The sequence below is a fragment of the Nannobrachium achirus genome (genome assembly GCF_963921795.1).
Source record: "Nannobrachium achirus genome assembly, chromosome: 7".
Classification (NCBI taxonomy): Eukaryota; Metazoa; Chordata; class Actinopteri; order Myctophiformes; family Myctophidae; genus Nannobrachium; species Nannobrachium achirus.
Window position 1 is genome coordinate 6,571,892 of NC_137816.1, and position 19,950 is coordinate 6,591,841.

Here is a 19,950-nt window from a genome sequence, read left to right on the forward strand (position 1 = left end):
GAAAATAAATACATTCAAAGATTTGCACACATTTTCACGACTTTTTTCAAAAATAGCAGATCTACAAGCTCGCAGCGCGGCACTCGGTGCAGCGCTGTGAGCTTGTATATCTGCTATTTTTCACTGGTTAAAGCATTCAATAATTCTAGGCCCTAAATGGGTTAAATACATTTTATTCCAGTGCCAAGTCACAAGTAGTCTCAAGACACTTTACGTGTAGAGCAGCCAGAGACCCAACTTTTCTTCCGCTGAGCATGCAGTTAGCGACAGCGGTAAGGGGAAGAAAAATCCCCTTCAACTGGAAGAAACCTCGAGCAGAACCAGGCTCTGTGTATCATGAAGAAAAAAACAACAACTGTACCATCTCACGTTCGACACACACTACTTCTACAACACAAATACACTACTTCTACAATACAAATACACTACGTCAACTTCTCGTCTGCTCTCCAAACAGTGCCCACATTCTGCTGTCCCACACCCACGCAGTAAAATCACAGTGTTTAATTTAACTCAGAACAATGTACAAATGGAACTAAATGGGCACGGTTTGGGCACGCATTTGATTCCATTTGTCACTGTTCCGAGTTAAATTAACCCGTCCATTTGGCTCCATTTATGCACTTTTTGGGTCCATTTCCAGATTTTCCGCTCTCTTCTGAGTTAATTAACACTAAGGATTGTACTATACTAGTATCCATGCTAATGGCGAGGAATTTGTGTGGGTTTAGGGTTAGCCAGGCCAAGGGGTGGATATTGGCAAGAATCTCGCGATGCAATACGTATCACGATACTTGGGTCACGATGCAATAGTATCACGATATATTGCCAATCTTTGCGATACGATACCATTGCGATACTATTGCAATATATCAGCTTTAAAAGCTGAAGGCACTGCTCTAATGTTGTTGTTTTCCCCTTTTCTTGAGAGACCTCACTCACTGAACCGTGGGAAGGGGAAGTAGCTACTAGTACAGCGACATCTAGAGGCAGCGGAGTGTCAGGACCAGACTTCTACCATTGGTCCTTATGCATGGGAACATATTTTATTTTCCTCAAAGTATCGTGATACTACGGCCCGAAGTATCGATACAGCATTGGCAAATATACTATTGCGATGTATTGCCATATCGATTATATTGCCCACCCCTAGCAGAAAGGGTGTGATACTGCAATAGTATGGTCTCGGTTGGTGTCGGTCTCGGTGGTCATTGGGTGGTTTCAGTAAAGTGACAGAAGAATACCTGGGGGGACAGTCGTGCACGTTGCAGGCCACCGGGGCAGAGACAGGCCTGGGTAGATGGTGACACATGCTGGGGAGGACGTCGTGGTCTTCAGGGTTGACACACCGTAGCCTCCGAAAGTGTGTCCCTTTGTCCCCGCAGGAAGTGCTGCACGCGGTCCAGTCTCCCAAGCGCCACGCCAACTCTGTGAAAACTAACACATGTTGTGAAGGAAGTATGAGAAGCTTTCTTTCTTCTTTTTTCCAAGTAAGACCCGTGGACCCGATTCTACTGTACACATGTCTTCTAAATCCTAACAGTTGCCGACCCCCATATCTTAATATTTAGTTCCAGGGACCCCCAGAAGCAAAGATTTGAGTTTAAAATCTTTCCTTTAAAGGTGTATTCAGTGATAATGAAAGTGGTCATCTTGTTCCTTACTGGCCTTACAGCGTGGAAATGATTAGTTTTTTATAGATTTTTTACACCATTATATGTTCTCGTTTTGATCATTAGACCCAATCACTGAATATTGGTAGGCCTACGTCTCCAGTTTCAGGATTTGTATGATACTGATTTACTACGAGACTGTGGCATTTTATGAGTTCAGTAGTTTACAATCTAGGCATTTAGCAGACGTTCTTAATTAAGAGCGACTGTGGTTCTCAAAACATTTATTTTGACCATCATAACTAAACATCATAACATAACTACGGCCATACTCTACCCTGATTGGTCGAGGACTGCATGGCCACCTCTGAAAACCAAATCTAGCTATGCTCGTAACACGGGCCATGGTGGAAGTCCTTATATGGTCAGCACACATTCTAGTGAGGAGAATGAATGGAAAATGTACCAATTATATTTTTATTTGAATGAAATACAATCACTGAATATACCTTTAAATAAAAGAATATATATTCAAAGATTTGCACAAATGTTCAACATTTTTCAAAAATATCAGATCTACAAGCTTTTAGCGCGGCACCAAGTGACCCGCTATGAGCTTGTATAGCTATTTTAAAATAATGAAATAAAATAATGTTTTTTGGTTCAAATCTAAAGTGACAAAGATGCTTTCCTGGTCTTATAATGGGTTCAACAAACCAAATGCAAATGAGTCAGTGTTTACCATCATAGGAAATGCAAACGCACACACAGATTAAAGCGCATTACGGTACATTCCAGATGGAGAATGAGAACGTCTTCATGTGAGAGGGCAGGTATTTAGCATTCTGAGCACCGTACAGTACATATGGATGTACTAAACAGCCCCTGGTGGAATCAATAGTGCTGACAGAACTGCCATATAAGAAGAAGAAGAACACCTAATAAGCATGTTTGATATCGCTCAGCGGGAGTAATTAACACATTGCTACAGAAAATATGGAGAGCATCTGTTTCATCATTTAGCAGATGGAGCGAACACCACAATGACACCATAAACACATACTAACAACACTTGTCTTTTAGTAGTAGTAGTCTAGAAAGTTCACTGGGTTCCTATTGACTGAGAAAGCTCAGCCTATTGACTGAGCTTGCTAGCTTCCTCTTAACTTTATATGAGTGAGCATCTGTCTTCCATGTCTGTCTCTCTCTGTCTCTCTTCTCTACCTAACATATTCTCAGTGAGACACTTATGAAGCACTGACTATAATGGACACTTTATTTGTCCAGTCTATAATCACTGCTGACATTAACAACTGTTCCTCTGTCATTCAAAATCCCCCAACACCGCGTCCAGGTTACCTGTCTGATGCCCAAACCCTACAGCAGGGTTCCCCAATAGGCGGCCCGCAGGCCATTTGCGGCCCGTGGGGGGCTACTGTCTGGCCCCCAGCAACCCCAGTAATAATGGTGGTATAAGAGCAGCTAGTATATCGTCATTGTCGGCTGGAAAACCCGTATCTCAAAATGTGTATATACGTTCTTTCGCAAAGTAAAGCTCTGCTTCATCAAACAAGGCCGTCGCACAAAAGTAGTGAAAACAGCAGATCTACAAGCACACAACGCCTCGCACCGCGAGGCGTTGTGTGCTTGTAGATCGGCTGTTTTCGCTAGTTTAAATCATTTTTAAATGATGAATGCAAAACGAACGTTTTTGGACATACAAGATTTTCAACCGACAACGACGATATCTGAACTGTCACTGGAGTAGAGGGAACGCCACCGTCGTTCCCTGCAATGTTGTGGCCCTCGGCTTGGTACCCTAGACATGATTTGGCCCTTGGGGAAAACTAATTGGGGAACCCTGATCTACAGTGTAATGCACTGGTTCCCATTTGTGGGTCGCGGACACATTTGTATAATGGGTCCCTTCATTTTTTGTTTTCTACTTGATTTTTATGATTAATTTCATGAATAAGGAAAAGAAAAATCTAATAAATTACATGAATTAGAAAACAAACATTTAAGAAAGTAGTGAAAATAAACGATCTACAAGCTCACAATGCGGCGTGAAGCAACCCGTTGTCTCTTTTGGGTCACCGGCTAAAAGGTTTGGGAACCACTGGTGTAATGACATGCAATTGTGTGGGGGGACCTGAAGGTACACATGTCTAATTGGGGTCCAGTGATTGGTCCAGTGATGGTAACCAGGTGTGCCTACCGTCCAATCATCACCCAGTTGGGAGGGGCCTGTATGTTTTGTAACAACAATCTAAATCCGATTGCAGTGTGTACCGACTTGTGTGAATTTTGGACTAAATATGTAGGAGTAGTAGAAAAAACATGTGATTTGAAGAAAACGAAAAATTCGGCATGAACAGGGCCTATAAGTTTCATCCAAGGAATCCAGATAAAAAAAGATGTTGATTGTACAGTAGGAGTTAGGGCAGGCTATAGGCCAAAACATGAAGATCACGTGACTACAGAGATAATGTATATCGAAACGGAGTGGTCTCCGCCAGGTCAGGTAGGTTGGTGTGGCCTCCTGGTGGCGCTATAATATGCCAATGTGAAAGGGTGCCATTTCTTCCTAGGCCTTTCACGGCAATCGGACTCTGCGGTCATGATTTGAGGCAATTTGTTCCAAATAGCGGAAATCTTGTCAGGTGGAAATGGGCATCCGTAATGAGCCAAGGAATCCAAGAGAAAATTTTTTTGATTGTCTGACCTAAGGTTCAAGAATTATAGACCAAAATGTGAATCTGCCTGTTATAGCGACACAATGAGGCCAATTTGAAAAATGTAGGGTGGCATTTTTTCCTTGGCCTAGTGGGGATGTGCATGCAAAGTTCCATGGCAATCAGACGCTGCATTCATGATCTAAGGCATTTTGTTCAAAACGGGCCACTCCTGCAAACTTTGAAAGCAAATCTTAGCCAATCGGGATAGAATATGAAAAATGTGATCCGTCTTGATCACAGGACTAAAGAGATAATGTGTAGCGAAAAGCATGATGTTTGGACAAAATCAGTAGGAGTAATGTGTTTAGAAAAGTTCTGCCTCCTGGTGGCACTATACTGCCCTACAAAGGCAGAGTGCAGTAACTACGTACAAGAATTTCATACAAAAATGGGTTTAAAAGTGTTATAACTGATCAGGCAAATGAGATAAAGGCATAACAGTGATATTACACTGATTGTACATCTGCTAATTGTTCATCCCCCCAATATCATGAAGGCTAATTTGACCTTTGGGCGACACAAATAAGTCGGTGTGTCTGTAAACGTAGTTACTGCACTCTGCCTTGGTAGGGCAGTATAACTGGCCGATGTGAAACATTTGGGGCAGAGGTTCTGCTCTGGCCTCCAGGGAGTGTGCGCGCATATGCCGATAAGTCAAACGGTGCCAGAGCTAAGTTGTCCACAAAGAGACGAAGGAACACACACACAAGGACACATGGACGGACAATTCACTCTGAGTGACTCTTGGTATATCTGGTTAGTGTTTTTGTTTATTTTTTTTATGTTGTCTGCAGTGTTGATTTTGTCGACTAAAACTATGACGAAAAATATTTGTCGACTTTTTTTCACTGACAAAAACTAAATAAAAACGAAATAAAAACTAAGCAGTGATGACTAATATATTGACTAAATATATTGACAATTTCGTCAACAAAATAAAAACAAGACTAAAACGTTAGAGAGGGATTGGTGGAGAAGAGAGTCATTTTATGTTTGGTTGCTCTCAGGGGTTGCATGCTAAATTCAGTCATTACGATGCCATCAAGGCCTGCCAAAATACATTTTAGTTGACTAAATCAACTGTAGATTTAGTCGCCATAAAATCTTATGATATACAAAAAATTGACTAAAACTAAAACTTTTCAGGTGACTAAATTATGACTGAAACTAAATGACATTTTATTCAAGACTATGACTAAAACTAAATCAAAATTCGCTGCTAAGTCTACAAATGAAGTTGATTGATTGATTGATTGATTGATTGATTGATTGATTGATACACTTGAAAAACTATCAGGACTACAGTCATTGTGTCAAAGGACACCTGTGTACATACTGTACGTGTGCAATGCATGCACGTGTATATGAGAAAAAAGCGCGCGCGCGCACACACACACACACACACACACACACACACACACACACACACAGACACACACACACACACACACACACACACACACACACACACACACACACACACACACACACACACACACACACGGCATAGCCGGGTGTATCATCTCAAGTGAGTCAATCAATGCAGCAGACAGACAGACAGACAGACAGACAGACAGACATATTGTCCTTTATCCTACAGCCACCCTGCCATGCATCTACAAGCTTGTAGATGGGCTATTTTCAGCACAGAGGTTTGGTGTAGAGGGGGGAAAAGAGCAGACTAAGTACAGACTAGTGAAAAGTCAAGTTTATCAAGTATTGACGGCTCAAGTGGTTAAATATGTGAAAACACAAATTGACATGAATCCAAAAGACACTGATGACAATGAAACTATATGGAATTCTATGAACAGGTTGTGGGGGTCCCTGCTTCATCTCTCTCTGCTAAGGGGTCCCTGCTTAAAACCCCGGATTTTTAATCGTTCAACACAGGAGCCAAACAAACACTATAGCAATGATTACTGTCACAATATAGAGCTATTTAACACTGTTACTGAACACTCTATAGCAATGATTACTGTCACAATATAGAGAGAGCTATTTGATTGAAACTTGCTAAATGAAACTAAATGAATATACAGCACAAGCAGCATTCCCCTAATGTAAAAAAGGGAGGAAAAAACAAAATGCTGACATTGATGTGACTTCTAAATAATAGGACTTGTTGTGTCGCATTGGGTTCAGCCCTCTTTTCATCTCAGTGAGTTGAGAATGGAAACACTGCCCTCATGTGGATTCTTTCATATCACACTGTAACACTGTTACTGAACAAACACGCTATGGGAACGATTGATTCCTGTCACAATAGAGAGCCGTTTAACACTGTTACTGAACAAGCACTCTATAGCAATGATTACTGTGACAACGTGGGGCAGTTTAACCCTGTTACTGATTCCTACCTGCAGCAGCAGTGCAACATGCATGTTGCTTCTCCAACGCAGACTGGTGCACTGCACTTCCTGGTGTGTCAGGTGAGTGACTGGGGGAGAATTCCTTGGGTAGAGCGACATCTGTTGGTGGGGACCTACTGATTGGTTTTATTTCACCAGACTCTACCTGGCTCCAGGGGGTTGAGGGGGGCCGCGGCCGCTTCGCGGCCGCAGCCAGTGCACGCAGTCCGGCTTGGGTGCCCTCCGAGACCTCGGTGTCTGAGTCTGGAGCTCTGAGAGAAAAAAAAAAAAAGAAAAAAAGCCAGCTGCTAAGCTGAGCTGACCTGTGCGTGCGTGCATTCAGTGCAATGTGAATGCATGTGACTAATTGATAGGAAGATAGAGAGATAGATAGATACGTAATAAACATGATTTGGTACAAGCCCAACTAAAAGGAGATCCCAGTAATGTTGTTGGCTTATTTCCACAGGGAAGTCATTCATGAATGAACTAATTATTGATATAGGACTGTCATAGGTATACAGTGTCATTGACAGTACAGTTCACTGGTACAAGGTCAACTAAAAGGAGATCCTAGAAAAGACTAAGCTTATTTCCACAGGAAACCATTGAAGTATCTCATATAACATTGAATGACGGATAGAACAAAGCACTATGCAGGGGAAACAATTTAAAAAATAAAACAATAAAAACAGCCGATCTACAAGGCTGCATATGTGAGCTTGTGGATCAGCTGTTTTGGGCGCCGCCACTGTCGAGGCTGACAAATGAATGATTGCGACCGTCAGGTCGCAGTTACTATCGAAACCTCGACCAGCTGTCTGTATGTCCGTCACACTTTTGCACTGCTCATATCTCTGCAACCTATCTCTGCAACCGCTGGCCCGATCCGTGCCAAATTTTGCACAGACAGTCCTTGCCCTCCACCCATCGATTCTCTCCTCCTCTTTTAGCGCCACCATGAGGCGAAACCCATTCTGGACACTACTCCTACAGATTTTGCCCTAAAATCACGCAAATCGCCACGCAGTATATATTAGGGAGTCTTACTGGTTTAATTATTTATTTATCCATGCCAAACGTTGCACACACACACACACCACACACACACACACACACACACACACACACACACACACACACACACACACACTCCTTGGCTGTATTTATTTAATTAATTAATTAATTATTTCCCTGTCTGCACCAGGCCGAAAGGACACATTGGCCCCGGCAACTAACTTTCCCCCGACTGCGTAGGCTACTGATTCTTTAAATAATTAATTAATTAATTATGGCCCCGCCCCCTGCACTGGCTGGGCTCACTGGTACAAGGTCAACTAAAAGGAGCTTTATTTATTTCATTAATTATTATTATTATATGAGGCCCCTGTCGAGACTGACTATTTATTTATTTATTTATTTATTTATTTATTTATTTATTTATTTATTTATTTATTTATTTATTTATTCATTCATTCATTCATTTATTTATTTATTTCCCTCCCGACTATGTTTCCTTCCATCCATCCATCCATCCATCCATCCATCCATCCATCCATCTTCAACCGCTTATCCGGAATCGGGTCTCCGCCCCCCCCCCCCCCCCCCCCCCCCAGGCGTCTGCCTATCGGCTAAATAAATAAATAAATATATATAAGCAAATAGCGTACATCTTCCTTCCTTCCTTCCTTCCTTCCTTCCTTCCTTCAATAAATAAATAATTAAATAGCGTGCAACCTTTCTTTCCTTCCTTCCTTCCTTCAATAAATAAATAAATAAATAAATAATTAAATAGCGTGCAACCTTTCTTTCCTTCTTTTCTTTCTTTCTTTCTTTCTTTCTTTCTTTCTTTCTTCTTCTTTCTTTCTTCCTTCCTTCCTAAATACATAAATAAATAAATAAATAAATAAATAAATAAATAAATAGCTGTCCCCGAGGGTGTCATCGCGTGCGGGGCGGCGAGCCTGATTATCATGTATATGAGGCTGCATTAATTATGCTAATGAGGGGCGTGGTCTGCATCAATTATGTAAATGAGACTGCACAACATGCATTTGACGCGCGCTTCTTGTTGCTAATTACACGCGAATGCAGGGGGGGCGGGGCTAATTAGCCTAATTATTCAAATTGGGGGCGTGGTCTGCATCAATTATGTAAATGAGGTTGGGGCGTGGTCTGCATCAATTATGTAAATGAGACTGCACAACTTGCATTTGTTGCTAATTACACGCGAATGCAGGGGGGCGGGGCTAATTAGCCTAATTATTCAAATTGGGGGCGTGGTGCTCTGCATCAATTATGTAAATGAGGTTGGGGCGTGGTCTGCATCAATTATGTAAATGAGACTGCACAACTTGCATTTGTTGCTAATTACACGCGAATGCAGGGGGGCGGGCTAATTAGCCTAATTATTCAAATTGGGGGCGTGGTCTGCATCAATTATGTAAATGAGGTTGGGGCGTGGTCTGCATCAATTATGTAAATGAGACTGCACAACTTGCATTTCTTGCTAATTACACGCGAATGCAGGGGGGCGGGGCTAATTAGCCTAATTATTCAAATTGGGGGCGTGGTCTGCATTAATTATGTCAATGAAGTTGGGAGCGTGGTCTGCACGCCTCAATTATGTAAATGAGACCGCATGACAAGCGTTCTCGTCACCGCGCTGACGTGTAATTACACGCAAATACAAGGGGTGGAGTCAAACTTAATGAGTGGGAGGAGTCTAACTTAATGAGTGGCGTGGTTTCAACAAGAGGGAGGAGTCTAACTTAATGAGTGGGAGAAATCTAACTTAATGAGGAGGAGCTTAGTGGACGTATGCAAATTGGGGGCGGGGCATTTTTGGAAATACGTGTGGGCGTGGTGCGCATACATTATGCTCGCATACATTATGCTAATGAGGGCGTTAAGGCAGGTTTTGCAGCGCGTAAAAAAAGCAGACGACCGTATGTAAATGAAGGGGAGGAGCGGGGCATGGTTTGGAAATGTGTGTGGGTGTGGTTCGCATTAATTATGCTAATGAGGCTGTTAAGCGGCGTTTCCCAGCGCGTAAAAAATGCAGACGACCGTATGTAAATGAAGGGGAGGAGCTTAGACGACATATGCAAATTGGGGGCGGGGCATGTTTTAGAAATATGTGTGGGCGTGGTGCGCATACATTATGCTTGCATACATTATGCTAATGAGGTCGTTAAGGCAGGTTTCGCAGCGCGTAAAAAAAGCAGACGACCGTATGTAAATGAAGGGAAGGAGCTTCGTGGACGTATGCAAATTGGGGGCGGGGCATGGTTTGGAAATGCGTGTGGGTGTGGTTCGCATAAATTATGCTAATGAGGCTGTTAAGTGGCCTTTCCCAGCGCGTAAAAAATGCAGACGGCAGTATGTAAATGAATGGGAGGAGCTTAGACGACATATGCAAATTGGGGGCGGGGCATGGTTTGGAAATACGTGTGGGCGTGGTGCGCATACATTATGCTCACATACATTATGCTAATGAGGGCGTTAAGGCAGGTTTCCCAGCTCGTAAAAAAAGCAGACGGCCGTATGTAAATGAAGGGGAGGAGCTTAGTGGACGTATGCAAATTGGGGCGGGGCATGGTTTGGAAATGCGTGTGGGTGTGGTTCGCATTAATTATGCTAATGAGGCTGTTAAGCGGCGTTTCCCAGCGCGTAAAAAATGCAGACGACCGTATGTAAATGAAGGGGAGGAGCTTAGACGGCATATGCAAATTGGGGGCGGGGCATGTTTTAGAAATACGTGTGGGCGTGGTGCGCATACATTATGCTCGCATACATTATGCTAATGAGGTCGTTAAGGCAGGTTTCGCAGCACGTAAAAAAAGCAGACGACCGTATGTAAATGAAGGGGAGGAGCTTCGTGGACGTATGCAAATTGGGGGCGGGGCATGGTTTGGAAATGCGTGTGGGTGTGGTTCGCATTAATTATGCTAATGAGGCTGTTAAGTGGCATTTCCCAGCGCGTAAAAAATGCAGACGGCAGTATGTAAATGAAGGGGAGGAGCTTAGACGAAATTTGCAAATTGGGGGCGGGGCATGGTTTGGAAATGCGTGTGGGCGTGGTGCGCATACATTATGCTCGCATACATTATGCTAATGAGGGCGTTAAGGCAGGTTTCGCAGCGCGTAAAAAAAGCAGACGACCGTATGTAAATGAAGGGGAGGAGCTTAGTGGACGTATGCAAATTGGGGCGGGGCATTGTTTGGAAATGCGTGTGGGTGTGGTTCGCATTAATTATGCTAATGAGGCTGTTAAGTGGCGTTTCCCAGCGCGTAAAAAATGCAGACGACCGTATGTAAATGAAGGGGAGGAGCTTAGACGACATATGCAAATTGGGGGCGGGGCATGTTTTAGAAATACGTGTGGGCGTGGTGCGCATACATTATGCTCGCATACATTATGCTAATGAGGGCGTTAAGGCAGGTTTCCCAGCGCGTAAAAAAAGCAGACGACCGTATGTAAATGAAGGGGAGGAGCTTAGTGGACGTATGCAAATTGGGGGCGGGGCATGGTTTGGAAATGCGTGTGGGTGTGGTTCGCATTAATTATGCTAATGAGGCTGTTAAGTGGCATTTCCCAGCGCGTAAAAAATGCAGACGGCAGTATGTAAATGAAGGGGAGGAGCTTAGACGAAATATGCAAATTGGGGGCGGGGCATGGTTTGGAAATGCGTGTGGGCGTGGTGCGCATACATTATGCTCGCATACATTATGCTAATGAGGGCGTTAAGGCAGGTTTCGCAGCGCGTAAAAAAAGCAGACGACCGTATGTAAATGAAGGGGAGGAGCTTAGTGGACGTATGCAAATTGGGGCGGGGCATGGTTTGGAAATGCGTGTGGGTGTGGTTCGCATTAATTATGCTAATGAGGCTGTTAAGTGGCGTTTCCCAGCGCGTAAAAAATGCAGACGACCGTATGTAAATGAAGGGGAGGAGCTTAGACGACATATGCAAATTGGGGACGGGGCATGTTTTAGAAATACGTGTGGGCGTGGTGCGCATACATTATGCTCGCATACATTATGCTAATGAGGGCGTTAAGGCAGGTTTCCCAGCGCGTAAAAAAGGCAGACGGCCGTATGTAAATGAAGGGGAGGAGCTTAGTGGACGTATGCAAATTGGGGGCGGGGCATGGTTTGGAAATGCGTGTGGGTGTGGTTCGCATTAATTATGCTAATGAGGCTGTTAAGTGGCATTTCCCAGCGCGTAAAAAATGCAGACGACCGTATGTAGATGAAGGGGAGGAGCTTAGACGACATATGCAAATTGGGGGCGGGGCATGTTTTAGAAATACGTGTGGGCGTGGTGCGCATACATTATGCTCGCATACATTATGCTAATGAGGGCGTTAAGGCAGGTTTCCCAGCGCGTAAAAAAAGCAGACGGCCGTATGTAAATGAAGGGGAGGAGCTTAGTGGACGTATGCAAATTGGGGGCGGGGCATGGTTTGGAAATGCGTGTGGGTGTGGTTCGCATTAATTATGCTAATGAGGCTGTTAAGTGGCATTTCCCAGCGCGTAAAAAATGCAGACGGCAGTATGTAAATGAAGGGGAGGAGCTTAGACGAAATATGCAAATTGGGGGCGGGGCATGGTTTGGAAATGCGTGTGGGCGTGGTGCGCATACATTATGCTCGCATACATTATGCTAATGAGGGCGTTAAGGCAGGTTTCCCAGCGCGTAAAAAAAGCAGACGGCCGTATGTAAATGAAGGGGAGGAGCTTAGTGGACGTATGCAAATTGGGGGCGGGGCATGGTTTGGAAATGCGTGTGGGTGTGGTTCGCATTAATTATGCTAATGAGGCTGTTAAGTGGCATTTCCCAGCGCGTAAAAAATGCAGACGGCAGTATGTAAATGAAGGGGAGGAGCTTAGACGAAATATGCAAATTGGGGGCGGGGCATGGTTTGGAAATGCGTGTGGGCGTGGTGCGCATACATTATGCTCGCATACATTATGCTAATGAGGGCGTTAAGGCAGGTTTCGCAGCGCGTAAAAAAAGCAGACGACCGTATGTAAATGAAGGGGAGGAGCTTAGTGGACGTATGCAAATTGGGGCGGGGCATGGTTTGGAAATGCGTGTGGGTGTGGTTCGCATTAATTATGCTAATGAGGCTGTTAAGTGGCGTTTCCCAGCGCGTAAAAAATGCAGACGACCGTATGTAAATGAAGGGGAGGAGCTTAGACGACATATGCAAATTGGGGGCGGGGCATGTTTTAGAAATACGTGTGGGCGTGGTGCGCATACATTATGCTCGCATACATTATGCTAATGAGGGCGTTAAGGCAGGTTTCCCAGCTCGTAAAAAAAGCAGACGGCCGTATGTAAATGAAGGGGAGGAGCTTAGTGGACGTATGCAAATTGGGGGCGGGGCATGGTTTGGAAATGCGTGTGGGTGTGGTTCGCATTAATTATGCTAATGAGGCTGTTAAGTGGCATTTCCCAGCGCGTAAAAAATGCAGACGGCAGTATGTAAATGAAGGGGAGGAGCTTAGACGAAATATGCAAATTGGGGGCGGGGCATGGTTTGGAAATGCGTGTGGGCGTGGTGCGCATACATTATGCTCGCATACATTATGCTAATGAGGGCGTTAAGGCAGGTTTCGCAGCGCGTAAAAAAAGCTGACGACCGTATGTAAATGAAGGGGAGGAGCTTAGTGGACGTATGCAAATTGGGGCGGGGCATGGTTTGGAAATGCGTGTGGGTGTGGTTCGCATTAATTATGCTAATGAGGCTGTTAAGTGGCGTTTCCCAGCGCGTAAAAAATGCAGACGACCGTATGTAAATGAAGGGGAGGAGCTTAGACGACATATGCAAATTGGGGGCGGGGCATGTTTTAGAAATACGTGTGGGCGTGGTGCGCATACATTATGCTCGCATACATTATGCTAATGAGGTCGTTAAGGCAGGTTTCGCAGCGCGTAAAAAAAGCAGACGACGTATGTAAATGAAGGGGAGGAGCTTCGTGGACGTATGCAAATTGGGGGCGGGCATGGTTTGGAAATGCGTGTGGGTGTGGTTCGCATAAATTATGCTAATGAGGCTGTTAAGTGGCCTTTCCCAGCGCGTAAAAAATGCAGACGGCAGTATGTAAATGAATGGGAGGAGCTTAGACGACATATGCAAATTGGGGGCGGGGCATGGTTTGGAAATACGTGTGGGCGTGGTGCGCACACATTATGCTCACATACATTATGCTAATGAGGGCGTTAAGGCAGGTTTTGCAGCGCGTAAAAAAAGCAGACGACCGTATGTAAATGAAGGGGAGGAGCTTAGTGGACGTATGCAAATTGGGGCGGGCATGGTTTGGAAATGCGTGTGGGTGTGGTTCGCATTAATTATGCTAATGAGGCTGTTAAGCGGCGTTTCCCAGCGCGTAAAAAAAGCAGACGACCGTATGTAAATGAAGGGGAGCGGTGCAAGGTTTGGAAATGCGTGTGGGTGTGGTGCGCATAAATTATGCTATGAGGGCGTTAAGGTGCGTTTCCCAGCGCGGCCAGAACCCACCCAGAGAGAGAGAGAGAGAGAGAGAGAGAGAGATAGAGATAGAGATAGAGAGAGAGAGAGAGAGATAGAGATAGAGATAGAGATAGAGAGAGAGAGAGAGAGAGAGAGTAGTTTTCTTCCAGAGTAGTATTCGGTGATCTCCACGTGTCTGCGGACCCCGCAAGCACCGGCGTAGGAGGCGGGGGGGTCGCGTACGTTTTGTCCCCCGTGGGCCGCGGACCACCAGTTGGGCTGCCGCGACGCTGAATTCCAAAAAGGAGAGGAAAAAAGCCTCAAATGGGGCCGGCACTAGGACCACGCAGACTTTGGAAGAGGCTGCGGTCAGCCCTTAGGCTTCCCTATGCTTGAAACTGGTCCGTGTCATGTCATTCTAATTAAGTCCATTACTTCCTGTAACTGGTTTTAAAAATAAAACCAGTTGCCTAACGGGAGTAGCCTATCTTATTTTGAAATCCACCATTTTGAAAGGAAGTGAAGTGCTTCTGCTTGTTAGTTATTGGCTACTTGCCGCAGCCTGTATGCAGATCAATGTAAACAGAACTCACGCGTGGACCAGTGTGGATTTACTGGATTACAAGCTTTTGACTAAACTAAAGTTCATATTATGATATGAAAACAATTCTCCTTTGACTTAAACAACGTACACCCTTTGAAAGTTTGTTAAACTTTGCACATCTGCAGCAGATTAGGTAAGGTGCTGGTTAATTTCCATTCTGCTGGTTGGCTGTTCTTGTTGTGCCTTGGTGATAAGAGCATAGATTGTAGAACATATGTTGAGACGCATAGAGCTGTTGCTTTGGTGTTTCTACCGTCTCTTTCTCTTTATAGTTGTTTATTTTGTCTCATCTCTCTGTGATACAGTAGTAGTTGTGTTGTGCTCCGTGTGTACAATCATATACAGGAGTGTTATCAATTAAAACAAGCATGCATGTCACTCGTCATGCCGTCATGTAATTAACGGTTCATTGCTTTTAAATGTTCTAACGATATTTTGTATGACTCTGTTGCACTGCACTGTTAGGCTATGTGCTCTAAATCAGTGCTTTAGTTTCTCCTCCATTCTGTTTTTGCACAGTTGAAATTGGCTCCTTAAAGATCCACATCTTTAAGGATTTGATTGATTGTTTGAATACTTTATTAGAATGTTGCATAGGAAAGTACAGGACAGTACAGTTCAGTGATACACGTCATCTAAAAGGATAAAGACCACAAGAAAGCTGTTAGGCTTGTTTGCATCGGGGTCCCTTTGTGGCTCTTACAGTTTTTCACGATTGTTAACACACAAAAATCGACATTTCTGCACAATTTGCACACCCTTCACTTCATGTACCTAATCGCTTGACCCAATCTATTCTGCACTAATTCACACTCTCTTATCTGTATTACTCTGCCTTTCCTTCTTTACACACTTATGTCAATTACACATCACCTCACACAATGTTCAGTTGTTGCACACACTTCTCACGTAAAATGTCAAAGCATCAACCTACAAAAGATCTAAACAATCAGGTCTGATGTCAATTACACATCAACTTGTTGTCCAAACACTAACACACACATATTTGTGTGCTGTTTTGTTTGACTATGAAAAAAGTAGGCCTACACTGAGTCATTTTACAAAAGGAGAAACATCTAATTCTCCAGAGTCATTGTCATTCATATGGTGTTCCATTTCTACGATTGTGTTTTCAATTTTGCACTACAGTGTGCTTAGTTGTGTTTATTCATTGAATGGTATGTGTCATTTGAAATATATGACTGTGTGTACCAAATGAAAACACAAGTTCCATTTTGTTCCAAGTGTTAAGTGATTTGATGGCAAAGAGTCATCTTGGGAAGGGAGTGTCAGGTTTAGCAATTTGTGTGCGAGGTTTTCAGTTTTGTGTGTGCAGTTTTGAGAAAGCCGTTATTTTATTGAGAAAAGGAAAAACTGTAACATTGTTGAAGGTCTTTCCGTTTGATGGCGTGATCTACCTGCAACAAGTTGTCTTTTTTCTCTTCCAATGAAGCCATACCTCACGAGGCCCCCGGAGGTGTACAAGTCCAGCACAAAGCTGGATCAAGACTTCTGTGGGGAAATGTAAAAAAGTGGGGGGAAAAAAAGAAAGGAAAAAGCTTGTAGATCGACTATTTACCGTACACTATACTGTTAGGGGTTTAAGTGGTTAATTCATAATTTATTCTTGTAAGTTTTGGACCCAAAAGTTTCTTCCTAGAAATGTAGTGGACTCAAAAGTACGATTAACGAGTGAAAGTCATGTGTTCACTAAAGTAAAATGTAGTTAGTTCCACTGCCGATAACATTTTTCCAAAGAATGATAACACAGCAGAAAGTCAGGAACAAAGGAGTTAACAAAATGCACAAAGTGACCAAACTGTCTTTATTCCGTTGTACTGTTGTCTGCACTTTAATGTTTGTTAAAATACTTCACGTTCCTTCAATCACATTGTGATCCCACACAAAATAGTATGAATGTCAACACCCTGGATATGCTATATACGGTCATTTTCAGTAGCCAAGGAGAAATGCAGATACTGTATACGTGAGTAAGTATGCGTGTTATTGAGTGGCATGTTGTAAGTAACGTATCTATAAAAACATCAGAGATTGCACTTGGGTACATGCAAATAAAACCAGAAGAGTGGTATAGTGGAGATACCACCTCAATATCAACATCAACAAGTGCTCCATGTCTTTTAGGATCATAAACAGGAGTTTAAAAAAAAGGCACCTAAATCATGAACAAAGAAGTAAGAAAATAAAAGTCTCACAAAAAAAAATCTACATACACTGAATGTACAATATTGCACTTGAAACATAGTATATACAAGACATATTTTACAATGCAGCACGTTGGGTATGATAATATATCTGAGTTAGATGCGTAGATTCACTGTTCAAAAAGCAATGTGTTATTGCGGCATCGTCTTGTGCTCTCATGTCAAAGCCACTCATCCACTCATCAGCAATTTTTAGAACAGGGGTCTTCAACGTTTTCAGGCCAAGGACCCCTTAGTTGAGAGAGAGATGAAGCAGGGACCCCCACAACCTGTTCAGAGATTCCATATAGTTTAATTGTTTGACAGCACAATCATCAATGTATTTTGGATTCATGTCAATTTGTGTTTTCAGATATTTAACCACTTGAACCGTCAATACTTAATAAACTTGACCTTTCACTCTGTACTTAGTCTGCTCTTTTTCCCCTCTACACCAAGCCTCTTTGCCGAAAATAGCTGATCTACAAGCTCACAGCTTGTAGATCTGCTATCTTTGGCTGAAGTTCACGGAATATGGATATATGGATATGGATATATTATAAAGGAGAAAAAAACGTTCTATCACTCAAAGATTTGGAGGACCCCCTGTAGTAACTCTGAGGACCCCCTAAGGGACCCGGACCCCTTGTTGAAGACCCATGTGTTAGAACAATTACTCAGCTGAAACACTGAGCTTCTGTAACAAAATGTGTACTTTTGTTGGAAGTGGTGTTAATATGACTGTGTATAAGATAGGAGAGTTCATGCTTTGATTGCCCATGTGTTTGTTTGTTATTTCCTCCACCAGCTCTCTCTGGCACAGTAGCGTTCTATGCAAGCGTTCTATCTCTTTTTTTTTCCCACCATCAAAAAAGTCAGGTGATTTTTATTCACCAATCCGTTCCACCATGCCTACGCCTTCACATAATGTGAATTGTCACGAAGAATTCATTTTTGTTAAATTCTTACTAAGCTATGTACACATACGACCATTCATTATCATAAATAAAACAATCACAGGCTATCCTGTGATCATGTTGTGTATACATCCATGGTGCTGGTGAAGAGAGCATTTCTGTTAACAACAACAATACATCTCCAGGCAACTGCAAGTCTGCAACATTCTCATTCTGGCCTCCCTTTATCGAATGTCACTGTAGAGAAAAAAAGGAGCTGGGGTTAAGAGTCCAGATTACCAAAGTCCAAAACTCCATTTCAGTCCATTTGGTGGACACTTGTTCCAAAGAGTAGTAATCAGAGATCGATCGCTACCTTCCTGTGTATACTTTCAAGTCCAGTTGAGCCTTTATGGATCACGGTGGAATTGGGGTGCCTGTGTGTGTGCGTGTGTTAATGTGTATGTACACACACACACACACACACACACACACACACACACACACACACACACACACACACACACACACACACACACACACACACACACACACACACACACACACACACACACACACACGTGGACCATTACAGTCAGTCTCTCTGTGCAAGTCCTTCCAGCTACAAATGTCCATCTTCACAAAACTACTGCAGTTGTTTGCGATCCTCGCCACTAGGTGGTGCCAGCGTCTGTTAAACAGGACTCGCAGCACCTCTGCTTGTACATGTCCACATCGCAAAGCTTTAGTTTCTTCACCACAGCACAGTACTGTGTGGTGTCCATGCATTCACCTGCGTGACAAAAAGAAAAAAGAGTGAAGGTCAAACAACACAGTGAATCATGATATCACAAGGGTGACTCTATGCCCCCTGGCCCTCTCTCTCTACAGAGGTCAAGGTTGCATTCAGTGGAATTTACTTGAGCGTGACGTCAACATGAATTAACCCATTTAGGCCTAGAATTATTGAATGCTTTAACCAGTGAAAATAGCAGATATACCAGTAAGACTCCCTAAATCAGGAGATAAGCGACCGTTGGTCGCTTATCTCCACAAATATCACAACCTCCACCTCTCACGTCATACGGGCAGCCATAGTTACACCTGGAATGTTGGATCTCCATATATGGAGATAACCTACGCATCACACAAAGTCTGACCTCACCAGCCCATACTTGGGCATGGACGACTTATATCTCCATATACGGAGATGGCCATATATGGAGATACGATGACATCACAGAGTCCACAGCTGATGATGTGGTGTGATGTCATACAATACACAAACAAGCCCTATATAAAGGGGCAATTCTCACCAGGGAAGAGAGCATTCCCCACTAGCTGAGTATCTTAAGATGGTTGGATGTGATGATAAGCTATAAGCTAACGGTCGCTTATCTCCACAAATATCACAACCTCCACCTCTCACGTCATACGGGCAGCCATAGTTACACCTGGAATGTTGAATCTCCATATATGGAGATAACCTACGCATCACACAAAGTCTGACCTCACCAGCCCATACTTGGGCATGGACGACTTATATCTCCATATACGGAGATGGCCATATATGGAGATACGATGACATCACAGAGTCCACAGCTGATGATGTGGCGTGATGTCATACAATACACATTGTTACTAATCTGTCGGTAGATAATGCCGGATGATGTCAGCAGTGTGATGTCATACTGATGCGGAGATATGAGCAGGGCAAAGGTGTGACGTGTGACGTGTGACCGACCGACCGACGGACGGCCGGTGGAGGTTTTGATACTAAACTGCGACCTACGGTCGCAACAAGCTCACAGCGCGGCACCGAGTGCCGCGCTGTGAGCTTGTAGATCTGCTATTTTTGAAAAATTGTGAAAATATGTGCAAGAAACCTGTGTCCATTAGAGCTGGGATCGGGCCCATTTTTTCTGTCCGACCCGAACCTGTGTCCGACAGTTTTCTGTCCGACCCGAGTCGACGTCCGAGCATTAATCATGAAAAAGCGTCCGACCCGAGCCAAGGCCCGAACCTTATGTTTTCAACGCTTTTTCGCCTCGTTTCTTTTTCTTTG

The 19,950-nt window shown here is 43.6% G+C and overlaps 1 protein-coding gene across 1 annotated transcript in view; it reads right to left on the reverse strand.

The window, feature by feature from the left end:
• The window catches only part of adamtsl3 (ADAMTS-like 3), a gene marked incomplete at both ends in the record, with an annotated part of 420,411 nt that overhangs the window by 36,343 nt on the left and 364,118 nt on the right, over positions 1 to 19,950 (reverse strand). Inside the window, one exon of the mRNA XM_080729421.1 lies at positions 1,245 to 1,428. Coding sequence (XP_080585547.1) covers positions 1,245 to 1,428 — 184 coding nt within the window. The remainder of the gene's footprint in view (positions 1 to 1,244; positions 1,429 to 19,950) is intronic.